Below are 26,819 nucleotides of genomic sequence, written 5' to 3'. Positions count from 1 at the left end.
TATTGGTGATTTCAATATGATTTTATATTAGCAAGACAAGATGGGCGGTTTGCCATATGCCTCCTTATCAACAGATTCTTTCCATGATTTTGTTAATTCATTTGGTATGATTGACTTAGGTTTTATTGGAAATCCTTTTACTTGGTCTAATCATTGGGATGGTCATCAGCTTATTCGCCAACGTTTGGATCGTGGAATGGCTTCCTCCCAGTGGGTCCATCTATTTCCATCGTTCTTTATTATGCATCTCCCGGCAACTGCCTCTGATCACAATCCTCTATTTTTAAATACGGTCCATTACGACTCTAATTTGAAAAGACCATTCAAATTTGAGGAATTTTGGTCTCACCATCCTGATTGCTATTCTACTATTTCCATGGCTTGGTCACCGCCTTGTTTTGGTACCCTGGGCTTTATCTTAAATCAGAAATTGCGTTCAACTAAATTAGCCCTCAAGCTATGGAATCGTATATCTTTTGGTAATAATCAACAACAGATCCTATCATTGACCTCCCAGCTGGATGTTTTACAACAGTCCACCTCCTTGTCTACGTGTTCTTTTCATGAACGTGGTTTGCGTATAGCAATTGATAATCTCAGGCGTCATGAAGAAACACTTTGGCGAAATAAGTCCCGTGAGCAGTGGCTCACATGCAGGGATTTAAACACAAAGTTTTTCCATCTTTCCACAGTTATCAAACGTCGAAGGACTGCTATAGACTTCCTAAAATTATCCAGTGGTGCTTGGATCTCGGATCGTCAGGCTATTGGGAATACACTGTGTGCTCATTTTGCAGATCTTTTTACAACTTCTGCTCCGCTTATTCCAGATGAGATGCTTAATCTTTTTGGCACTGTGATTTCCAATGAAGACAACTTGTCTATCTGTTCAATCCCCTTCGAACAAGAAATCCATGATTCTGTATTTAGTATTGGAGCAACTAAAGCACCTGGACCGGATGGGTTTACGGGGATTTTTTATCAGAAGTATTGGGCTCTAGTTAAACCAGTGGTGCAAAGTTGTGTCTGGAATTTCTTTAATAAGCATCATCTTCTGAAGGAGCACAACCATACTTTTATAGCTCTTGGTCCAAAGCAGCTTGGGCCTTCAATGCTTTTGTTCCCTCTCGGACGATCCAGGATAATTCGGTTATGGCCCATGAACTCCTTCATACGATTAAGTCCAAAAGAGGTCGAGGTGGCTTGATGGCAGTAAAAATTGATATGGAAAAAGCATTTGACAGAATGGAATGGGATTTCTTATTATCTGTTATGAGTAAATTGGGGTTTCACCCTACATGGGTTAACTGGATCAGGATTTGTGTCTCATCCACTTCCTTTTCAATCTTGCTTAATGGATCCCCTTTTGGGAAATTTTCGCCATCTCGGGGGTTACGCCAAGGTGATCCTCTCTCACATTTTCTCTTTATTCTGGGAACTGAAGTACTTTCTAGACTTTTCCATCAGCAGGAATCTATGGGGCTGCTCAAAGGCATCTGTATTGCTAAATCTTGTCCGCCAATAAATCACCTGCTTTTTGCAGATGATTTAATTATCTTTGCAAAGGCTACCTCTACTGAAGCTCTCGCCCTTTCGGGCTGTCTCCAAAAATATTGCAGTTGGTCGGGACAAAAAATTAATTCAGGGAAGTCTTCCATCCTCTTCAGTAAGAATACCCCCCTCAGCCAGTGTTTCAAGTATTTTGGGCATAATGCCTTTCTGATTATCACCATCACGGCCTTTCCATTTGGGATTGCCATTGACACTTGGTTCTTCTCGCAAGGAAGCTTTCCAGCCAATTATTGATAAAGTTCTTTCCAAAATTAGTGGTTGGAGGGCAAAGACTCTTTCTCAGGCTGGGCGAACAGTTCTCATCAGATCTACGGCTGCGGCAATTCCTGCTTATGCAATGAGTACCTTCTTATTGCCTGTTTCTCTTTGTAGAATATTAGATTGTCGGTTTAAAGACTTTTGGTGGGGTTTTCCACCGGACAAGAATCGTAATCTATGTCTTAAATCTTGGGACTCTATTTGTCTTCCTAGGAATCAAGGGGGTCTTGGATTACGGAAGATGGCAATCACAAATTTAGCACTCATTACTAAGCTTGGTTGGAAGTTCTTGCACTCTAATTCCTTATGGGTGGAGCATTTACAAAAGAAATATATCCACTATGGCTCTTTCTTCTCTACTTCATCTGCTGTAACAGCTTCATGGATTTGGAAAGGACTCCAGAAATGCAAGGAATATCTTATTGCAGGATCCTGTCTGAATGTATCTATGAATAGCTCTGACTGCATTTGGAAAACGGCCTAGGTTCCGACCCTTCCTTCCTATCGACCTTCTCCCCGTAGTCCAAATTCGAGATATTTGCCTCCTTTGTCTATCTCTGATCTAATTATGCCAGGAACGCGTTGCTGGAATAAACGCCTTCTGTCGACCCTCTTTGATCCGGTCTCTGCCATGGCTGTTGGTAGGCTACCAATTTCAGATGAATCTCAAAAAGGATATCTCTAGATTCCCTCTGCTTCTGGGAGGTTCAGCACTTCTTCGGCCTACCTTTTTATCTTGAATAATGATTTCACTGGATCCCATCTGTCTCCTTTGTCATCTTTTTGGAGGGATATCTGGAAACTTCAACTTACAGATCGACTCCGAATTTTTATTTGGAAAATAGCTTGGAATATTTTTCCAACTACTCAGCGATTACAGTCAATTATTCCTACACATCGTCCAGATGCTTCTTGTCCTCTCTGTAAGGGAGGACCTGATTCCCTTCGGCATCTTTCTTTCACTGTCATTTTGCAAGAGTAGTTTGGCGTCTCTCACCTTGGCCTCTTGATTCTACCACATTGGATTCCCCACACTTATGTGACTGGGTGCGAGTAATTTTATATCCTGAGGCTCTTCTTCATATTCCCTCTTTGGAATTACATCGTTTTCAGGTATTTGCAGTTGTAGCTTGTGATCTTCTTTGGTTTCATCGCAATAAAGCTTACCATGAAGGCATGTCCTTTGATGCTCGTAATCTTGCTAGGCAAATAGTCACTACTTATCATCAACATTGTGATGCATGGTCTGCCAAGTTATGCCCTACGCCGGAAAAATGGATTCGTCCTCCATTAAATTGGCACAAGCTCAACTTTGATACTGCCATTCGTGATTCCTTTTCCTGTCAAGCTGCTATCTGTCGCAATCATGAAGGCAGATTGGTAAAGATGGCTACCCAGATCCAGTCCAATTGCTCTCCTAATAAAGGCGAGGCTTTAGCTGCAAAACTTGCTGTTTCCCTAGCTTTATCTCTTCAACTTGATCGTTTTATTATTGAAGGTGACTCTCAGGTAGTTATCCTTGCTTTACAACAGTCATCTATTGTTCAGGATTGGCGTATCACTGACATCATTCACCAAACGCTAGACATGTTCCCTCCTGATTCTTCTTGGTCAGCTTGGAAAGTCAATAGAAGTGCAAACTTCGGTGCCCATTATGTGGCACATTGGGCCGCAGCTCGATTTTCGTCAAGCAGCATTCCCACCCTTTCCTCATCAACTTATTCCCCTACTACTCAGTTTGTCAGTGTTGCGCTTGATCCAGATCTAAGGAACTCTGTTGTTTAGAAATTAGTTCTTATTTTTTTTCCTTGCTTATACTTTTCAGTCGCATATATATATAAAAAAAAAAAAAAAAAAAAAAAAGAAAAAAAAAGAAAAAGAAAAAAATCTTTATTTATCATTTGCGCACGCCCATAAACCCTGCCGCGCATTTTATTGCCCCCAAAGCCTAATTGCCTAAAACCCCAGGCAGTGCCATCTTCGTCACCCAGCCCTCAAGCGCTAACAGCTGTCTTGGTTCTCAGAGTTTCCCCCTCTGCGGTTTTTTTATCAAACATGGCTAGAGCGCAAACCGAAGGCATAGCCTTCACCAAGCAACCGTACGTCGAGGACGTGGGGCCCCGCAAAATGTGAGAATCTTAGCTGCTGCGCTCAATTTCGTTCTGATTGAGCGAGAGTTTCATATTCTAGTGGGCAAAGAAAGGCATAAGATTTTGTTCTTCGATAGCTCTATTTGAATGATTAAGCTTTTGTAGTTTTAATTTTTAGTGTACGTTTCTCCGCAGAAAAAGCGTGAAATTCAGCACCTTCTCCGAATCCGAGATCAGCAAACTCTCGGAGGTTCAAGTATATAAAGGCCAATATTACGATGCCAGAAGAAATCCTATCGAAGGCGGCTTATTGGATACCCGCATGGTATTCTCTACCCCCTCCCTACTCTGTTTGTTTGTGTGTGTGTGGATGTGCTGGTTGGGAGGTGTGCTTAGCAATCAGCCTAAGAGAGTAAATTGTATCGGAACCCAAGTTTTATGGCTCCTTTGAAGGGCGCTACGCTTCTTGCTGAAGCAATCTTCAGTGATCTAACTTACCCAAAACACACACACAAAAAAAAAAAGAAAAAAAAAAGAAAGAAAGAAAGAAAGAAAAAGAAAAAGAAAATCTTCAAAGTGGCACGGATTTTTAACTGTTTCAATTTCTGAAATTAAGTCCAATCTACTCAATCGGACAGGATCCAATGCTCTTGTTGTGGAAACACGCATTTACAATTGTGGTGATGAATTCAATGGGGATTATGGAGGCATGGATTTGTTTTTGTATGTAGTATGCAGACTAATCAAAATGGATATAGTTAAGAATAATTTGCAAAAATTTAATCTAACGGAAGGTACTGCGGTTTGATTCCATTGTCGTCAATCCATCTAAATCCTGGTTAGCCTCTAAAGGAAGAATGTGGCTGCCTCCCCACACTAAAAACACATGAATGCTATCCTCGTCTTCTCATATGCTCTGATCCAAGTCGATGTAAATTTTTTTTTTGATAAGTAATGTCAAATTTTATTTATAAAAAGAAAAGAAAAGATAAGCATGAGACACCCATAAGTACACAAGGAGTATACAAAAGGAACACCTAGAAAGAGGAAAACAAAAAGGAAACAAAGACCCACAACAACCCAAAACAACACCCACAACGAAACCCCCACCCTTACCCTTGAGACCCACCACAATTACCAGAAAACACCCCCAACAACACAACCTGAAACCTCATAATACTGACATAGCCCCCTTCCCTTTGCCACGACTAAAGCCTTCAAAATTAATGGAACATTCCAAGTTTTTGAGTTTCTTCTGCTTGTTGTGCCACGATTAGAAAGAGTAGCCGAGACCTCTTGACAATGTTCCTTATGAAGGCTTGTCAAGAGACTCATTAACTATTTCCCCATCACCTCCACAAGAAATTCTCAATAAAGGGCCAATCTCCATCGCACATTGCACAATCTTGGGTTCCTCAACGTTCTGAACCCCGAACTCTCCCTTGTGCTGAACCCCATGCTGATCAAGGACCACCAAATCTATCGGAGGAGACTGTTCAATCGACTAGACCTAGGGACAAACCAAGCCCATTGTTTCCAGCGTAGGTTGGACTGGCTCAGGTGAACAGCCATGAATCACAACAGAGGCACTCGTTGTAAATGTCATCGCTCGCACTCAATCTCATTCTTCTATTTAGTCTAATGAAATTTTACATGGTAGAATGATGTAGTTATTATGATGGTTTATTTTCAATGTGACTTGATGTACTTTTACTTTTACTTTTCCTTGCATTAAGAGGTTTACAAGGCTTTCCTTTCGCGTATTTCAGGGCCCTCCAAATAAGACTAGCGTATGTGCAACATGCGATGGTAGTTTTAATGAATGTCCTGGGCACTTTGGGTACATAAAACTCGCCCTCCCTGTTTACAATGTTGGATATATGGGTGCCATTTTGGACTTGTTGAAGTGCATTTGTAAGGTCAGACTGCTTATTTATTTATTTTTTCCCCACTTTTCTTTCTTTCTTTTTTGGCATGTTACTATAAGGTTGCATAAAAGTTATGTTTCCTAAAATGGTTTGTGCGTGTTGTGATTTGTTGTAATTTTTGCATGTTATATGCATGATTGCAGTAACTCTTTATTTCACTGTTATTTTGAGGTTGTAATAGTTTCTTAAAATGCGACTGGCAGTGAATGGTTTTTAAAAAGTGGTATTCATGGGGAAATTGGGGTTTAAGCAACATAAATACTTCTTAATCGTGCTTCCCCAATCACAATTTAACCACCTCAAGCTTAGTCTCTTTACAAATTGTAACCTGTAGTCGGATAAAGCAACTTGACTGTACAGTTCTTCTCCTGGACTTGATTCGGATATAAGATCTGTTTTCTAGCTGAGTGCTGGTTGGCCTGGATTTACAATTTTGATATCTGAGTGCAAAAATTGCATCATCATAATAGATATGCCTCTTCATGTGGAAATAAATTCTACTTAAACCTATGATGTTCTCTCCTCACCATCACTACATCTTTGAATTTTTGGATTTAGGCAAAGTAGATAAATTTAGCATACTAGTAAATATGTAAACGTCATCATTTTGGGCTGAACTGAAAATCAGGGTTGAGCTATGTGCCTGTGCTTGATTTGTGTTCCAAGACCTAACCAAGCATGGTGTTTCTTGGCTCATTGGAATACTGTACTTTGTCATTTACCTGTGCAATGAGCTTAGAAAAGGTTGCTTTTATGATTGCTAATAATTGTCTCTAGTTTGACTTAGAAAGACATAATTATAATAGCATTCCCTGTTAAAACATCCAGATTGCGGACAACCCCTATAAATGCACGTTGTATTTGTACTTTATCCAAAGCACAGGATGTGATCCCCCTCACCCCTTTCTATTCTCAAAAATAATAAAAAAAGGTAAAAGAATAAGAAGCCTGTCAAGCTTTTGGTGAGGTGTGGCTGATCATTGGTGTGCCTTAGTGAAGTTGATTCCCAGAAAAAGGTTTATTCTCCATTGTTAGTTAGTTAGTTTTTCTTGAAATCATAAGGCTTGCCCTAGCTTCTTGTGGATGAGGCCTTTTTTGAAGCACATGTTAGCTGGATTCTGGCGAGTTATAATTTCTGTTTGGTTTTTGCCCGCTGGTTGAGGCCTGGTAGAAAATGAAATTAATTTCCCCTTTGAAACACATATACAAACTTCTATAACTAAAGCGGAGCTGTTTCACAATTAATGGTTTTTGCGTTATGCTGGTATATCTTGGATTGAGCATTGTACTTAAGTTTCTCTAGAAATAACCAGCCATATTAGGTCTTTGCAACTGTTAATAACACAGTGTTTGCTTCAGTTTTGACATAATTTGCATCTTACTAGTGCTTGACATGGGTTCATTGGGTTGTGATGTATGTTATTGTCATTGACACTTAGCATCTTTTAGTTATTTGGGCATATGACCAGCAAGCTCATATTGACGCAGCGAGCATGTCGAAAAATAAAAGAGCAAGGAGCACCACTGTTTCAAGGCGATAATAATCAGCCCAACTCTAATTGTTCAGTCCAAGCGAAGAACTCAATTAATGTTCTTATGTTTGAGTTCCAGAATTTTCACATAGTTTTTTAGCTGGCCTCTGCTAGCTACAGCCATACCAATTTAAGAGGTTTATATACCTACCTCTTTGATGCTGGACAGTCTAGAACCTAAGAGGCATCACAAAGAAAGCTACAGGGGGAAAATATGTTTGAAATCCAAATCTGAGGTAGCATCTTAATTTTCAGCGCCAAAGCGATATGAGAATTTACTCTCTCTCTTTTTTTTTTTTTTTTTTTGTTTTTTTGGAGGGGGGGTATTGGATCACACGACTTATCTACTAGTGATAAAGCTAAAGTGATAGAGTTAGATTAAGTATCATCCTTTTTAAATAAATGTTAAGCTAGTTGAGTTCTAACATACTAGGTCTCTATAATCAAGGGATAAGGTTAGATAGTTTATGCTACAAGTTCTATTGATTTAATTCACATCTAGAGTTTATCTAGATGTTTTGGTTCTTTATATATTCAAGCTACTGCCATACACTAATGTATGCAGATTAACCAAAACACTTTAAATCCTATATGGTATCAGAGCCTTTTCAAGACAAACGTCTATGGCTACTTCCACTTCCAAAGCCGAATCTAACTAAGCATCACCTCCTGGTTCAACCCCCTTCCTGTAACCTCTATTTCCCCTTTTGCAACCCTAATAACACTTCAGAATATGCATCATCATATTTCGGAAAAACTCAACCAATCTTATGGCAATTCCTTATGGTCCTTTTCCTAGAGGGACAAAACCTCTTTGGCTATGTCGATGGAACTCATCCACGACCATCTTAGCTTATTGCTGACACCACATCCGGTCTTCTAGTCTCCAACCCGGATTACCAAACATGGTATCATCAAGACAAAATGTTCTTCAGTGCCATCATCTCTACTCTTTCTGTTGAAGCCTTACCACATGTTATTGGTCTTTCCACCTCTCGGGAAGTCTGGATAACATTGGAGACCCTTTTCTCCACTCAATCTCAATCAAGAATCATGCAGCTCAAACAACAATTGGCCACCTTGAAGAAAGGAGCTCTCTCAATCTCCACCTACTATAAAAAAGCGCAGGGATTCTCCCACCTTTTAGCTGCTGTTGGAAAACCGGTTGATGCCTCAGAACTCGTCTCCAACATTCTTGCTGGTCTTGGTCCAGAATATGATCCCCTTGTCACCTCTGTGACCACCCGCCAAGACTCCATCTCTCTCAACGAACTCTATGGTTTCATGCTTTCTCATGAGATGCGCTTAGAGCAACACAAATCATCCATTGATTTTTCTATCTCAACTGCCAACACTGCCCAACGTCAGAGCCCATCCTATCCAAGGAATAACCGTGGCTACAACTCGGGATACCGCAACACCAACTTCTCTCGCGGCAGGGGCCGTGGCCTTGGTAGAGGTCCACCTCAACAATTTTATTCTTCTGGTTCTGGTCAGTCCCAACGCCCCACCTGTCAAGTATGCCACAAACAAGGACACACGACAGCTACATGCCGGTTTCGATTTGATCGAGGCTGCCAGACTGACACCTCTCCTCTGCATGCCAACATGGCTTCTGTCACCTCTCCATTAGATTCTTCATGGTATCCGGACACCGGCTCAAATGTTCATCTTACGAATGAACTCTCCAACCTCAATATGCATGCTGAAGACTACACTGGCACTCTTGTATACTTCCCGTGTATTAGGGTTGCGCCCCTCTGCGCTTTATTGATGAATTTGAAATTACTTATAAAAAAAAATGTTCATCTTACAAATGAACTCTCCAACCTCAATATGCATACTGAAGACTACACTGGCACCGACTAGATTCGTGTAGGAAATGGCCAAGGTTTGCACATCTCACATTCTGGTTGTGGTCTCTTACCCACACCTTCATGTAATTTTAACTTATTCTCCCTCTTCTATGTCCCTCAAATTTAGAAAAATTTTATTTCTGTAAACCAATTCACTCGAGATAACCATGTTTTCATTGAATTTCATCCAAATTTTTTTTCTGTGTTAAGGACCTCCTAACTCAGCAGCTGCTCCTCCAAGGCCCGTGTAAGTTCGGCCTCTATCCATGGCCATCCTCTCATACTTCTTCGTCTAAGTTTCTTGCTGCCTTCATTGGTGAGAAAGTATCCTTGGATCAATGGCATCTCCGGCTTGGTCATCCAGCTTCTCCTATTGTCAATAAGGTTATTCAAACCAATAAGCTGCCCGTGTCTTCATCAAAGTCTTCCTCCATTTGCTCCCCATGTCACCAGGGCAAGAGTCATCGTTTTCATTTCAGTAGTACTCCTTCTATTTCTAGCAATCCTTTACAATTGCTATTTCTTGATGTATGGGGTCCTGCTCCGCAAAATTCTGTAAACAATAAAAGGTTTTATTTAAGTGTGGTTGATGATTTTAGCAAGTATACTTGGCTTTATCCTCTTGAAACAAAATCTGAAGTGTGTGCTACCTTTCTTTGGTTCAAACAACTCGTTGAAACTTATTTCAATACAAAAATCATCTCTGTCTAGAGTGATAATGGTGGTGAATTTCGCCCCCTTCAGACCTCTCTCACTTCTATGGGAATTTCCTATTGTCTAAGTTGTCCACACACCCATCATCAAATTGGGAACTGTAGAAAGGAAACATCGACACATTGTTGAAATTGGGTTATCTCTTCTAGCCACTGCCAATGTACCGTTAAGTTTTTGGGACTTAACTTTTGAAACAACCACTTACCTAATCAATAGACTCCCCTCTAAAGTCACAAAGAACAAGTCTCCATATGAGTATCTCTTTCACAACTCTCCCTATTATAAATTCTTAAAAATCTTTGGTTGTGAATGCTGGCCATTCCTCCGTCCATATAACTCTACCGAACTTTCTTTCAGTTCCACATCCTGCGTGTTCATTGGGTATAACAAAAATCACCTTGGGTACAAATGCCTTCATTTCCCTTTTGGTAGAGTATATATTGCAAGACATGTTGTTTTCAATGAAACAACTTTCCCTTCTTAAAATCCAATCTTCACAGCACCTCCTTTTCTTCCAAATCTCATACATCCGTGACTGTTCCTTTAGTTATTCCATCAAATCATACACTGCCTGATTCTAGGAATGATGCAATCAGCATTCCATTCCTAAATCCATATACATCTGCTTCATATCCCACAGAAACCGACACTGACTCCCCAAATATTTATCCTGTCATTCCCTTTGATTCTTCAACTGAAACTAAGTCAGCTCCTCTAATCCGAGTCCATGGCATGACCATACGGTCTCAGAATCTGATTGTCAAACCTTCAAAGTTCACTGATGGCAGGATCAAGTATTCACCTTCTCAAGCCCTCACGGCCTCCATAGCATTGCATGAAGATGAACCAACCTGCTTCTCTCAAGCCAGCAAACATGCTGAGTGACGAGCAACAATGAATGCTGAGTTTGATGCTCTCCTAAAAAATGGTACCTGGTCTCTTGTCCCATCTTCACCAGTCATGAATATAGTTGGCTCAAAATGGGTATTCCGAATTAAAAGAAAGGCTGATGGGCAAATCGAAAGGTACAAGGCTTGTTTAGTAGCAAAATGGTTTCATCAACAACCTGAGATTGATTTTGTTGAAACTTATAGCCCAGTGGTTAAACCTATAACTATTAGAACTGTATTAAGCATTGCTGTCTCTGCAAGTTGGGAAATTCGTCATGTTGATATCAGCAACGCTTTTCTACATAGTCGTCTTCACGAAACAGTTTATATGGCCCAACCTCCTGGATTTCAGCATCCTACTTATCCAACAGTAGTATGCAAGCTTCACAAAGCCATTTCTGGCTTAAAACAAGCTCCACGCGCATGGTTTTCGCGCTTAAGTGCACGGTTACTTGAATTGAAATTCAACAGTTCCATGTCTTACTCTTCTTTGTTCATTTACAAAGCACATGGCATTACTATCTTTGTGTTGATATACGTCGATGATATCATCGTCACCAGTTCCCATCCTGTAGCTATTACTAAGCTTTTAAGTGATCTTTACTCATCTTTTGCACTCAAAGATCTTGAGCCTCTACATTTCTTCCTAGGAGTTAAAGCTACATGGCATTTTGATTAGGGCTGAGCATGGGGCGGGGGGGCGGGGATTCCTGTTTTTTGGCCCCGCCCCGCAAGCACCCCGCTAAAATCCCCTTGCCCCCGTGCGGGGCGGGTGGGGTTGGGGCGGGGATGCACGAGGCGGGGATCCGCGGGTATGCGGGGATCCCCGCGGGTATAGAAAGAGTAGACAATTTTCTTCAATTGCTGTTGCCGTCATGATAGAAACTCTACAAATAAATCCATCAATTCAAAGCTAGATCTGAGATTTCTAACAAAAAACATATACGGATACACCAACAAGGACAAAAATCAGATCTAAGATTTCCAACAAAAGCCATATATAGATATACCAACAAAAACCAGATCTGAAATTTCCAACAAAAACCATATACAAAACAATGAAGTGAAGCTCTAATTCTCTGAAAAATGAAAACACCTGCAAACCTGTTGCAAGCTTCCCATGTTCCTATCTCTCTCGCACCTTCTCTGATAAGTTCTCCCCATTTCCGCTCTTGAACCCATCTTTGTTGGATCTCCGACTAGTGCCCATAACAAAACCCAAACAGTGAAGTGAAGATTGAAGAAGGTGAAGAGTGGTGCAAGGGGAGGCTGAAGTCTGTGAAGAGAAGAGAAAAAATGAAGAGAAAGTCTAGAAGAAATTGAAGTGAAGCTCTGAATCTTCTGATGAGAGGAAGAGGAAGAGTCTAGAAACAAAATGATAAAATGAAAACTGAAGAGGCGTGCTGGGTAGGTTATTAGGGATTTTCTATTTTTTTTTTTCCTTATGTTTTTTTTATGCGGGGTGGGTCCCCAGGGTTTTTTAAAACCCCAACCCGTGCCCCGCCCTGCACGGGTTGGACAAAATCCAACCCGTGCCCGCATAAATAACTTCAAAATTCGTGAAAATAGGGGCGAGGCGGGGTGGGACGGGGGAGTCGGGGCGGGGCGGGTCCTGCTCACCTCTAATTTTGATGGCCTACATCTATCTCAACAAAGGTATATTCATGACATTCTAACAAAGACTAACATGGTACTTGCGAAGCCTGTTTCTACTCCTATAGCGGCTTCCACCACTCTTAGTTGTTTTGAAGGATCAACCATTACGGACACAACTCTGTACCGAAGCACAGTGGGCTTTCTTCAATATTTATCACTTACTCGTCCTGATATTGCATTTGCGGTCAACAAAGTCTCCCAATTTATGCAAGACCCTTGGGATTCTCATTGGTCTGCAGTGAAGCGTATCTTGCGCTATTTGAAGTATACCATTTCACATACTTTCTGCATTCACAGAAACTCCTCCAAGCAACTCACTGCCTTCTTGGATTCAAATTGGGCCAGCTGTCCAAATGACAGACGTTCCACCTCAGGCTATTGTGTTCTTCTTGGTAAAAACATTCTCTCATGGAGTTCCAAGAAACAACCAACGGTATCTCGCTCTAGTACTGAATCAGAGTACAAAGCCATTGCAAATGCATCAGCCGAGTTAGTATGGATTCAAACTCTACTCGGTGAACTTGGTGTAACTTCTCCATGACCACCAATCTTGCATTGTAACAACATTGGAGCCACATATCTCACGTCCAATCCACTCTATCATGCTCGCACAAAGCATATAGAAATCGATTATCATTTTGTCCGAGACATGGTTGCTGCAAAGACTCTTGTCGTAGGCTTTATTTCAGGGCAAGACCAGCTGGCAGACATCCTCACAAAGCCTTTGGCTACTGCACGCTTCATTCTACTCACATCCAACCTCAACGTTCAGCTACCCACGTCGAGTTTGAGGGGGCGTATTGGATCACCGACTTATCTACTAGTGATGAAGCTAAAGTGAAAGAGTTAGTTTAAGTATCATCCTCTTTAGATAAATGTTAAGCTAGTTGAGTTGTAACATACTAGGTCTCTATAATCAAGGGATAAGGATAGATAGTTTATGCTACAAGTTCTATTGATGTAAATCACATCTAGAGGTTATCTAGATGTTTCGGTTCTTTATATATTCAAGCTACTGTCATACGTTAATGTATGCAGATTAACCAAAACACTTTAAATCCTATAGGGGGGAACAAAGTTACAATATTTTGACAAGTTAGAAAAATTAGGCCTTGGTTTGTTGTAATTGGGGGCTGGAGTAACCTGATTGCAGTGAACTGGATATAGAAAGGTAACAGGGAAGGAAAGAAGAAGATAGATAAACCTAGCATCAAACCATGGTGATAAGTTGGCACTTTATTAAGATGCTTGATGAATTCTTGACTGATTTTTGGTCGGGTTTCGATGTCTGACAGGTTTTGGGACGGTTAGGTGAGGAAAATAATGAATCTTGATTGAGCTGATGGCTGCTTGGAAAAACGGAGTTTGAAATAATTAGGGACTCAAATTTAAAACAGTCTTAGCCCTAGACTCCTTATGCTGCCACCTTATTAACCATGTGATTGGAGTCTCCATCAGAAGTTGCATATGGGTCTCACACAATAAATGCTGAAAATTTAAGTCTCACATACGGAAATTGAGCCCTTTCCATGGCTGAACAAACACTTAACTTTTTTAGAGAGCAATGGGGATAAGGTTGTGTGGTACAATGGTTTTTTGGTTCTCTCTTTAAGGGAGTTTTTTTTTTTTTTTTTTTTTTTTGGGGGGGGGGGGGGGGTGGGTGTAATTGTTGAATGTATTTTAAAAGAGCTAGTCTTGATTTCTATTGCTTATGTTACTGGCCTTCTCAGTTCTTAATTCCAAAGGTTTCTTTACAGTCATGTGCTCGTATACTTTTGGGGGAGGACTTGCGTATAGAGTATTTGAAGAAGATGAGAAGTCCTAAACTGGAGGCTCTGAAGAAGACTGAGTTGATGAAAGAGATAGTTAAAAAGTGTAATAACTTGACAAGCAGCAATAAAGCAGTGAAGTGCTCAAGATGCGGATATGTAAATGGTTTGGCTTCTAGCCTTCTACTTCTTACGATTTTATCATCCTCAAGGTGAAAGATTAGATTGTTGTTTGCTATGCTGACCCTTTTTTTTTTTTTTTTAATTTTTTTTTTTTTTATATGTAATTGGCCTCAAGGGGAGGGGGGAGGGGGAGGGGGAGGGGGAGATTCGAAATGGTGACCTCCGCTTCATGTGGCGTGGTCCCCAGCCGATTGAGCTACCCTTTGGAATTACTATGCTAATTGTTATCTGTGGTCTATCCATTAACATACCATTAAATCTAACTTCGTTATTTAAATGCTTGCTTTGCTACTTTTTGTTAAAATATTTAATGATGCTGTGGTTTCTGTTTTGATGTCTGTTAACTGTTGAAAGCTTTAATCTGATGATATGTTGTGGTGATTACCATGTTATGTGATGTGTAACAGTTTCGGTTAAGAGAGCAGTGTCTTTGCCGGGCTTTATTCATGAGCGTCAAAAATCTAATGATGCGAGTATGGAAGAATTTAGATCAGCGATTTCTCACACAAAAGAGGCCAGGGCGCCCTTCAATGTGGCTTGTATTCTTAACCCTGTCCAAGTTCTTGTTCTTTTCAAAAGGATGCTGGATGAGGTATACTTCCATTGTCATTTGGACGTTATTATGTTCTGCATGATTTTCTTATTTGTTGTTTAGGATATAGTGGGTGCCTGCAATTGTTAAAATGAAGCATGTTGGACTTTTCCTTGCTTCACTTTTTGTAAATAAAAAATCTCTTCATTTCATTTTATTGCAGGACTGTGAGTTGCTTTATCTTTCTGATAGACCAGAGAAACTCATCATGACAAATATTGCTGTGCCTCCTATATCGATTCGTCCTTCCGTAATTATGGATGGATCCCAAAGGTCATTCAGCATAAGTCTAATAAGTTCAACTGTATTTATTTTTTCTATTAAAGAAAATTCAGTTTTATTTATCAACTAGCTTTTCTTCTGTGGTGAGTGCTATGATGATGTTGTAGCTGCAAATTATCCTTATGGGTTTTCATTTTTCCTTGTTACAGCAATGAAAATGACATTACTGAGAGGTTAAAGAAAATTATTCAGACAAATGCTGCCCTTCGCCAGGAGTTACTAGAAGCAAATTATGCATCCAAATGTCTGGTATGATGGAGGATTTGAACCCTTTAATGCGCAAGTTTGTCCGACATTGAATACTGTAATTGATGATTGTGTCAAATGATGTAGATGATGTTGATTATTTAATTTTTTTACATCTTAAGTAATGTTGTTTTTCCATTGCCTTTTGTGTTTGTCAATTAACTCTGTATGTGCAGACTCCTCAGGAATGAGTGTGATATTATTTTTATTAGTATTACTTTTTAATATTTTTCCTTGAAGTCACATTCTCTATTTTTATTGTCGATTATTCGAACCTACATGTTTGGTGCATGGGTTCTCATGGGGTCATACAATTCACGTGCCTTTTTCTACTATATGGTGGGAATTTAGTTGGATTGACTTTAGAATAGACCGATCTATTTGATCCAGGGCATGGCATGGCCCTGCTTGTGAGGAGGAATCTAAGATTCATATTTTTAACATTATCTGGAATATGATCTGAAATGTTTTATGACATACATATAATTTGTGGTTGAAAATGATTGCAACATTACTTTATAAGTTTCCATGAGCTTTAGCTTAACTGCACCTTCTCCCCCTAGTTTATAACTAATTTTGTAGATGTTTAATATGCTGTTCCTAAGTGAATTTGTTCACTCGTTCCTTATTACATTTCTTTGACTTCTACATTTCTCTGTGTTGCAAGGCCCTCTCTCTCTCTCTCTCTCTCTCTCTCTATATTTGTTATCTCCTTCGTATTGAATTTAGTCTCTTTTTGAAGCTATTGCCCATTTTATTGCTTATTTTCTCAATGTTTCCTTAGTTTTTTAATAAAACTATATCTGCATGAGTTATAGGTTTTTTATATCGTGTGAGTTACTTAGAAGGCTGATTTTCACATATTTTTATGTTGTGCTTGGATATGTGTATTAATTTTATCTTTCTAGATGCCACAGAAAAAAATTAATGGGACGGCAAATATTACTTCTGGTCCCAGAGTGTGATTACTATGCTTATTATGAGAATTTTGGTTTAGGATGGTTGGCTTGATCTTCAAGTTGAGCTCGCACTGTATATAAATAGTGATGCTCGTGTTCCATATACACCGCAACTTACGAAGCCATTAGGTGGTTTTATTCAGCGCCTCAAAGGGAAGCAGGGACGCTTTCGCGGGAACTTGTCTGGAAAGCGTGTTGAATATACTGGCAGGACTGTTATATCACCTGACCCTAATCTGAAAATTACTGAGGTCAGGCATTGTACTAAAGCTTGAACAACTTTTCTGCTGTTATTGTGCCTGCTGTTGATTTGTTTCTTTAATTTATTTATTGGGTTTAGGTTGCAATTCCCATCCAAATGGCTCTAATCTTAACCTATCCTGAACGTGTTTCCCACCATAATATAGAGAAGTTGAGACAGTGTGTCAGTAATGGCCCCGATAAATACCCTGGCGCGAGAACGCTCACACATGCGGATGGCTGTATGAGGCAAGGATTATTATTGTCACTGTTTTCTCAAAAGCAAATGGTAATAGTAATGATGTGAGATTTACAATTGGGTGCTGCAGGATCCTATTTCCTAGTGTTAGAAGGAAACTTGCTGATGCACTGAAATATGGTGACATAGTCCATCGCCATTTGGAAGATGGGGACATTGTTCTTTTTAACAGGCAACCAAGCTTGCATCGGATGTCTATCATGTGTCATAGGGTGATTACCATTAATACAGGTTTGTCAGTTAGTATCACAATTTTTTATTTTATTTTATCTGATTACTCTTTCTCATATTGTCCATGCAGGCAAGAGTTATGCCTTGGAGAACCTTGAGATTCAATGAATCTGTGTGCAATCCATATAATGCTGATTTTGATGGCGATGAGATGAATTTGCATGTCCCACAAACGGAGGAGGCTCGAACAGAAGCTGTTATGTTGATGGGGGTAAAATTCGTATTGATCTTACTGTCATTTAGGTTTTTGGGAGTGGTTATCTGTCATGTCTATGGATCCAAATTTTGTGATGTGTTTGATGTCATCTACGATTGTAAAATTGATCTTCCATTTATATGCAAATGATATATAGAATGGTAAAGTGAAGATTATGCGTGCCTAATAATGACATGTCAAAGTCATGATTTACAAAAGTAACGAGGAAGATCATGGTGATAGTTTAAAATACCTATGTAATAGCAATTGAGCGACTGGAAAATTCAATTTGAATAAGTGATTCTGCGTATAATACAGGTGGTCTGTAACTAATTATGTATCTTATCATGTATTGCTACTATATACTAAAATATATATGGAGGATTTTGAATGTAGTATCTAAGTTGTTGAAAACATTCTTATCAAAAAAAAAAATTGTTGAAAACACCAGGACAAAGTAGACTACTTACGTTCAGCTAGAAGACATTGCTAGATGCAGGAGGTTGTTGTATTTATATTGGTCTCTACTTCTGTTATGCTAACACTATAATCTTATGTATTCTACTACCACCTGATATACTAGTGTTAATATTTTAGCTTTCCATTTGTCCTAATACTTCTATGTCATATTTATTTATGTTCTTTCTTTATGTCTAGTGCTTTTATTGGTCTCTGCAACCTTTATGGAACCTAATGGTAGGTATGAATAACAATATATAGAAAGTTGGGTGATGATCTATGACCAAATATTAAAGTCATGTTGTAACACCCCCCCCCCCCCCCCCCCCCCCCCCCCCCTGATAATCTATTCCTTTTATAATGGGTAATGTTTATGCACTTTTGCAATCGTACCCTTGAAGTTTAAAAAGTTGCAATGTCGGGTTGCCATGTTTTAAAAGTTTGCAATGTCACCCCTACCTTTAGAGTTTAGGGTTAAATCAGACGGTAAACAAGTCAAATGTCCCTTATACCCCTGTAAAAATAATAAAATACAAAACTACCCTTAATTCAAAAATTAAAAATTTTTAAAAAGGAAAAACAGAAAAGAAAAAAAGAAAGAAAAAAAAGGGTCTAAGGCTGGCCTTAGCCATGGGTGGTGACCCACAAGCCTATGTTTAATTTTTTTTTTTAAATGGGGGTATTTTGGGAATTTTGTCATCATCCGTTTCCTAACGGAGGGGTGATATTGCAAAGTTTTAAAACATGGTGACTCGACATTGAAATTTTTTAAACTTTAAGGGTACATTGTGAAAGTGCCTAAATATTAGGGGGTAAGTAAAGTTATCCCTTTTATAATTATCTTGAGGCATTACTAATGCACTTGGATATTAAACTTGCAATGGAAATGGCTATAATTTTTATTTTATTTTTTGTAAACTAAAGACATCATTCATAGTATCACCAGAGCACTAAAGAATAAACATATTATATATGTTCATAGTCACATATACATCATCTGTTCAACTTACAACTTTAATTAAACATCATAATCCATCTAATAACTACACTGGTCATATTTACATATTAGGTTGTAGCTCTAACTGCACCAAAACTATACAATAAAAATAGCCTCGAAGCTCTTACCTTTTGATAACTCCGGTTGCTCGTCTTCTGCATCAACGTGCTCTGTAAAATAACATTTTACAGCTGGAACTATGAGTCCACGACTTCGTAAGTAAACATCATTTATGAGAAGCGTATGAAGTGAGCCTAGTTAAAACACTAAGACTTTATTTTGTAAACACCGTTAGCATTTTTCTAAAAACTTCAAATGTTTTGCTATAAAACATTCATTTCGTAAATTATCCTTCGAAAATGTATTTTCGTAAACTACCTTTTGCAAATAGTTTCGTATTTACTATCTTTCGTAAACTATTCTTGGAAACCACCTTTTGTAAATCTTTTTGTAAACTATCTTTCTTAAACTATTCTTAGAAAACACCTTTCGTAAACTATGTTTTGTAAAATATTCTTGGAAAACTACCTTTCATAAACCTTTGTAATCTATTCTTGGAAAACTAAATTTTGTATATGGAGCTTTTTTTTTTTTTTTTTTAATATTTTGTTTGGGGTGGAGTGGGTTATGCCGCAACGGGTGCTGGATTTGTTGTACCTTGCACATACAACACCTATCGATCATAATGACATGTTGCTTCCTAAGATTGTCCATGATAAAGAGCTTCCCTTGGGCCGTCGACCATGCAATAAAAGCCGCTCTCAAAGGAATCTTAGTCCACTTGATATTCATCCAAGGGAAAGGAATGCAATCATTACAAACAAGGACATTGTAGGAGCTAACAACGAACTACCCATTTGTGGAGGGGGCCCATCAAAGCTTGTCTTCATCTTCATCTTCGTGTCTCATTCTAACCGAATACAATAAATTGAAAAATGAGACAAAGATGTCCACCTCTCAATCATGATCCCTTCTAGCAAAGCTTACGTTCTACCGATTGGAGCCACCAGAAAGCTCCAAGTGAGCCATTACAAAAGCATCATTCGTGCAAGCAATACCATATAAATCTGGAAAAGCTTCCTTTAGGGCCTTACATCACAGATCATGCTAGAATCTAACATTGGCGCAATCTCTCACCTTAAATCTGGTATGACTTGAAAACATCCCCCAACCCCTCTTGATATTTTTCCATAACCTTACCCCATACGACCCTAGAGGCTCATTAGAACACCGCCCACCCCACGAACTGCCAAATTTAGAGTCCACCACAACTTTCCACCAAGCCTCTCTCTCATGCTCACAGCGCCATAGCCATTTTCCTAAGAGAGCACGATCGGATATCAACAAGTTCCGAACCCCAAACCCTCCCTCATAGACCAGAGAAAAACCTTGGTCCAGCTTACCAAGTGAAATTTGAACTCTTTGCCTAGCCCGACTCATAAGAAATCTTAATGAAGCTTCTCTATGCGGTTTGCAACACCCGAAAGGAGAGGGAAGTAGGACATGAAATATGTAGGAAAATTGGAAAGTGTGCTCTCTATAGGGTAACTCTACTACCCTTAGAAAAGTACATCATTTTCTAACTAGCCAACAGACACTATCTTTTCAATAACTCTGTCTCGAATAAACTTGGCCTTATAGGAGGCTCTCAATGGAAGACCGAGATACTTCAAAGGCAAAGAAGAAACCCTGCAGCCCATAATGCCAGTCAATTCATCCACATTATCAACATTACCCACAAGAACCAATTCCGACTTAGCCAGATTAATCTTCAAACCAGAGGTAGCTTCGAAACATAAAAATAAAGCACGCAGATAGCGAAAGTGGTCAGGCTTAGCCCCACAAAAACTAGTTTCATCTGCAAATAACATATGTGAAATGTTAAGCACACCGGAGTGCTTAGACCCCACAAAAAGCTTGACAGAAATCTCCCATTAACAATTGTAAAAAGCATTCTACTTAAGGCTTCCATAACAAAAACAAAGAGAAAAGGCGACAAATGATCTCCTTATCTCAAACCACTGGAGCTATTGAAGAAACCAGACGGATTGCCGTTTTGGTTGCATCCGAAGAAATACAATGTGCTATCCAAGAGTACTATTTCTCATTGAAATCACACCTTCTCAACAAGTAAATTAAGAAGTCCCAATTGACGTAATCATAAGCCTTCTCAATATCTAGTTTGCAAAGCACACTTGGCTCACCAAATTTGATTATACTATCTAGACATTCATTTGTTATAAGAACAGAATCAAGGATTTTCCTACCTTGAATAAAAGCATTCTAGGGTTTCGAATTAATCTTCTACACAACCTTTTCAACCTTTTGGCAAGGACTTTGGATATAATCTTATAAACTATACTCACAAGATGAATAGGTCGAAAGTCCTTACGATCAATTCCCCCGATTTCTTCGGAATGAGAGCAATGGAGGCACTGAGAATTTTTTTTCAAACTTATTACTAGCATGAAAATTCTGGAATACCTGCATAATGTCTGCCTTGATCACATCCCAACAAGCTTGAAAAAAAGCCATCTTAAATTATAAAATAAAGCATCATAAATTTAACGTAAAACTTCATAATAGTTAGCATGAAACAAAATAATATTTAATTTGAACATTGTTATACTTAAATTAAACGTCATAATACTTCATATATACATTATCTTACTTTCTTACTTAAACATCATACTTCTTACGTACTCATTGTATTGGAATTCTGAAATATGGGTAATTGTAAATGATTCGTACTGAAAACACCATCACAAGGTAACTATAACTTGTATTGGAACCCTTTGGAGCCATAATTTCGTACCAAAATCCTGTTGCCGGGTATTCGTAAATCTCTTACCGGACCCTTTACAGGGAACCGTAATTCTCGTACCGGACCCTTTATAGGGACTGTGATTCTTATTACCATCTAACTTATCTTGAATAAACATATTGGTCATAACACATACTTTCATAAACTAAACTTTCATAGCTTAACTTCCATATCTTAACATACTCAAATTATAATATCTAACTAGCATTTCTCAGCAATAAAGATTCAATTTACACTCACATGTAAGAAAACATTTGCTTTTTATATTCAAGGAAATCTTTCTTTCTTTCCTGGGATAAATGCATTTTTGGTCCCAATGGTTTGAGGTTTTGACAAATAGCTCTTCAGGTTTTAAAAAGTGATTAATCACTGCTTAGGGTAAGAAAAAAAAATTGGTCTCTGCCATTAGAAAAGTTGACATCATATGTTAACGTGCTACATTAGCACCAATCATAGTAGGGTTGAAAATACGGATGCGGTTATTAGCAATATCCGCATCCGCATAATGCAGTTCTCACTTTCTTGTTCCGCATTCGTGCGGTTATTAAATGCGATTATTATTCGCTATCCGCATATGCGGTAATGGCCATTTTGGATTACTATCCAAATCTATATGCAAGCTTAAATAATACGGTTATTACTATATGCAAGCTTAAATAAATTAAGATTTTACTTGTTACACAATTCATGAATATCAGCCATAGAGGGTCATGGTTTCATAGAGTAATCGAGATTTGGATTACTCAAAGAAAAGAAAAAAAAGTAAATGTAGTGAGGTATGACTTTGAGATGATAGTGAAAAAAACCTAACATGACCTAAAGATCCTAAACTTATTGAATCCAAAACGACGTCGTTTTAGTGAATATATATATGATGCAGTTATTAACTGCATGTGCATATCCTAAAACCGCATCCGCAGTGCATATGCGGATAGCGGATGACCGCCCGCATTTTCACCCATAAATCACAGTGTGACACGTGTCACTTACAATAAAAAAATTTATTAAAAAACAAAATATAAAATAAATAATTAAAAATTAGAAGAAGAAAGAAAGAATATTCGTTCTCTCTTAAGGGTAGCTGAGTTGGGTGAGAAGATTCGTTCTTCTCTCCCCGCAATACAGTCTGCTAAACTTTTCTAGAGATATTACCGGAAGGCTAGGGATCTCAGGGAAGGTGACTCAGTGAAGTGGAATGAGGGGCTGTTAGCTGATTCTCTGGCTACTTTGAAGACGCCTATTTGTTCTGCTAGAAAGGAAGTAGTTGCAGTGCCTCCGGTGAAGAATTCTAGGGGTTCTGTGAAGAAGGGTTTCCTTTGAAAGGGGTTCCTAAACCCTCGCCCGGCTGCGATAGCCCCTACCGCGTCTCGGGAGGCCAAGGATGTTGGGATGATAGGGCTTCACTCTCCCTCAGGATGTCGCATCATTCCTTCATCCGTAGAGGGCAATGGTTCTTCTCAATCTCAGAAATGGCCTGTCAGGTTTGATCTTAATGGGGAGTTAGTTGTTTGGGAGAAGGATGTTGATTTTTGAGATGGGTTGCCCTTAGACTTGACGTTGGACGGGGTTCATGGCGAGGAGTCTTTGGCAATCCTTGATGCCATGGAAGACGAATTCCATCGAGATAAGATAATAGCTTGCCAAAAGACCAAAGGAAAGAGGGAACTTTTGAATTTGAAAAGTTCCATTAATTACGGCGATGCAAGCGCTTCCTCTAGGCGCGGGAAAGGCAAGGCTCTCATGTAGTAGGGTTTTGTGCCCTCGTGGGTTTAGAGGTTTTCGGGTTTTAGGGCTTACCTCCTTGTGGGTTTTGTTGGGTTCTTTTGTGGGCTGTTCTCGGGTGCTCCTTTTGGGCTTTAGGGTTTTGTTGGGTGCTTTTTGTGGGTTGGCTTTAGTTGTTCCTGTGAATACTCCTTGTATACTTAGGGGCACCTTACGCTTTTTCTAATAAAACTTTCTTACTTATCAAAAAAAGAAAAAAATGTGGGGGGTGGTCTGGCCACCCCAATGGATAGAGGTGGTTCGGCCACCCCCATGGATAGAGGTGGTTCGGCCACCCCCTATTTTCTCCCTACTATTCCTGTATAAGAAATTTCCTCTTTTGGCTACTTTAATTTAATTTCCTTTATAGCATTGAGGGTGGGATAATCGGAGGGGATTGTTTCCCATTTGCGGCGCATACGGTAAAAGGCAAATAATTCTCGGTTTTTTCCTTTTAAGTTGGTTATGGCCGGGGTTGGAACAGCCTACATCTATAATATTTGCTCCAAAAAGATTAAAGTTACTCTTGTATATGATGAAGACGCCATGAATAGACTTTCTTTTTCTTAGAGATGTTGGAGCAAACCTGGCAATTTTCAATGGCCTCATTGTTCAGCTGACACCAACATGGGTTGGGCTCTTCCTTGGTGGAGCCATGAACTTCGGAGGCTATTTCATGATGTATCTTATCATCATGAGCCTGATTACCTAGCCACAAGTTTGGCAAATGTGCCTTTATAATGTTGTGGCAACCAACAATGTGAACTTTTCAGGCACAATAGCTATTGTCAAGTGGGGGAAGTTTTGGCCACCCCCATGCTTTCTTTTCTTATTTATTTTATATTTTATTATAAGTGACTCATGTCACACTATGATTAGTGCTGATGTGGCATATTAACGGATTTTTTCAAGTTTTTAGCCGGCACCTTTTTTTTTTTGGCCTTACCATAGGGGGGGGGGGGGTGCTTAATCACATTTTAAAACCAAGGGAGCTATTTGTCAAAGCCTCAGACAAGGACCAAAAATGCATTTATGCATTCTTTCATTTGCTAACTTGTGCAATAAATCTTTGTCTGCTTGCGAAATAAGTTTACTTACTATTGATAGCTTAACCCCATGTCACTACGCTTTAGTTGCGTCTTGCTTGTTGCATGCGATTTACACTGTATCGTTAGTCGTAGTTCTAGATTACGAATTCCTAAATCCTACTTTGAATTTAACCCTCTTTGAGTCCCCTTGTGAAACCTATCTCACCTTAAACCCTAAACTCTTCCCTCTCCTTAGAAAACCCTTCACTTTTTCATTGTTGAGTAGTCTTGGTCGAACGAGCTCTGATCAAAGGTCGATTGAGGCACCCATTCTAGTCTTTGTTTGAACAAGCTTCGACTGAGGCTTTTTGGTCCAAGCTCGTTTGAACGACACACCATCTCGTTTGAATGAGAATACCTATCATGAGATTTTCAATGTGAAAATCACTCAACACCTTAGTTTTCTCCTCTCCAATCCCTTCCTCCATATTCTACCACACATTATCAATCAAACACAATTTCAAAACATCTCCTATAATATTGAAAATCTCATCTTTTCATTAAAACCCTAGTTTCCATTTTCATATTTTTCTTCAAACAATAATAGAACAACGACACCAATACCATCACTTAAACGCCACGATCTTCAAACCCTTGCTTCACAACTTCAAACTAAAACTTCAAAACACAAAACCAATTTTACACTTCTAAACTTTACCAAACATTAACACCTCAAGAAACCAATTCATATACTTACAATAAAAAATCAAGAATTTAGAGAGCAGAACTTACCCTTTGAAGCTTCCCTTTCTTCAGGCTCTCCACCAAGATCTCTCTGAATCTCTCTCTCTGTCTTTCTCTCTCTCTCTCCTCAAGGAAGAAATGAACTTCAGTTTTATGGTTGAAATTTTAATCTTGTTCAAATGAGATTCTGCCTCGTTCGAACAAACACGTGGCGTCCTCATTAATTTGAGTGTCAAATCTTACCTAACGCTCGTCCACTCTTTGTGCTCGTTCAAAGGAAACTTGTACCTCATTCAAATGAGCCTAACAAATTCAATCTTGGTCATCTATCTTCACCTACCTCTCCCGATGGCGATGACACGTGGAGATGCCATTCTCGTTCTATCGAGATTCCTTAGGTTTCAATCCTAGTTGTCTGTTTTCATTAGCTTGCGCATTTGACTGACACATGGAGATTCCTTTTCATTCAAACAACTTCCATTCTTGTTCGAACGAAATTCCATAGACTAGAAGTTTTTAAATGGTTTTTGCCCAACTTTAACTATCTTATTGATCCAGAACCTAGGAGTCCTAGGAGTCCTTTGTGCTCCATCTATTACACCATAACATATCTCTACTTTTCATTATTTCATTTACTTTTCTCTAAATTATATTTTATTCTTGAAATGTTTCTTACACGGGGTGCTAGTCTACACATCTTTGTTGCTTTCCTTGTTAACCATTCTGATTGACTAGATCCCTTCTCTTATCAAATGCATGCAGCCTTGTTGAAATATCCTTTCTCTTTGAGTATTATTGAAGGATGAAAAGGAATGCTTGGTTCTTAATCTTCAGTCATGTATTTTGTGGAAAAGAATGTTTTCTAATTTCTAAGTCGTTTATGCTTCTATTCATATTTGTTGCATCTTTTTCTTTTCTAATACTTGTAATTCTCAGGTGCAAAACAATTTATGCACGCCAAAAAATGGAGAGATTTTGGTTGCTTCCACTCAAGATTTTCTAACATCTTCTTTTCTCATAACAAGGAAGGACACATTTTATGACCGTGCAACTTTTTCTCTCATGTGTTCTTATATGGTCGATGCCATGGATTTTGTTGATTTGCCAACTCCTGCAATACTTAAGGTGTGTGTTATATTTATGTTGTAATGCAAAGATACATGCATATATAATTTCATGCAAATATTACAAGGTCCACATGGTTTCCTGATTTGCATCACTCTTTTTGTTTGTCTGTTTTTGTAACGACCCAGGAAAAATGTTAGCCACATCTGCGCTATCACTTCAAAATGATTAGTCAAGTTGCAATTAGAGCTCTTAAGAATCATTTATAAAGTTTAGTCTCACCTAGTAAAGATTCAATGTGGGACTTAGTACCCATCAACACCTTTATAATCCACCTACTCAATGTGGGCAAATCATCTTCCCAATGTGTGACTAACTTTATGGGGTGTCACAATCTCCCCCACTCAAAACCTTGAGGTCTTAGGTAGGGCTCACGCCATGCAGTGCTGCAGTGCCACATGGTATTACTAGGTACTCATATACCATTT

At 39.0% G+C, this 26,819-nt stretch overlaps 1 protein-coding gene across 1 annotated transcript in view; it reads left to right on the top strand.

Moving 5' to 3' along the window:
* The first annotated feature begins 3,757 nt into the window (after positions 1-3,757).
* LOC133877411 (DNA-directed RNA polymerase III subunit 1) overlaps positions 3,758-26,819 on the top strand; it is a 61,785-nt gene continuing 38,723 nt past the window's right edge. Inside the window, exons 1-12 of the mRNA XM_062315693.1 lie at positions 3,758-3,959; positions 4,116-4,245; positions 5,690-5,839; positions 14,254-14,431; positions 14,856-15,040; positions 15,204-15,313; positions 15,472-15,571; positions 16,566-16,778; positions 16,868-17,016; positions 17,097-17,238; positions 17,328-17,468; positions 26,203-26,391. Of these exons, the coding sequence (XP_062171677.1) occupies positions 3,886-3,959; positions 4,116-4,245; positions 5,690-5,839; positions 14,254-14,431; positions 14,856-15,040; positions 15,204-15,313; positions 15,472-15,571; positions 16,566-16,778; positions 16,868-17,016; positions 17,097-17,238; positions 17,328-17,468; positions 26,203-26,391 (1,761 nt within the window). The 5' untranslated portion in view covers positions 3,758-3,885. The remainder of the gene's footprint in view (positions 3,960-4,115; positions 4,246-5,689; positions 5,840-14,253; positions 14,432-14,855; positions 15,041-15,203; positions 15,314-15,471; positions 15,572-16,565; positions 16,779-16,867; positions 17,017-17,096; positions 17,239-17,327; positions 17,469-26,202; positions 26,392-26,819) is intronic.

Source organism: Alnus glutinosa, chromosome 9 (genome assembly GCF_958979055.1).
Source record: "Alnus glutinosa chromosome 9, dhAlnGlut1.1, whole genome shotgun sequence".
NCBI lineage: Eukaryota > Viridiplantae > Streptophyta > Magnoliopsida > Fagales > Betulaceae > Alnus > Alnus glutinosa.
This window is presented reverse-complemented; position numbering and strand designations above follow the sequence as displayed.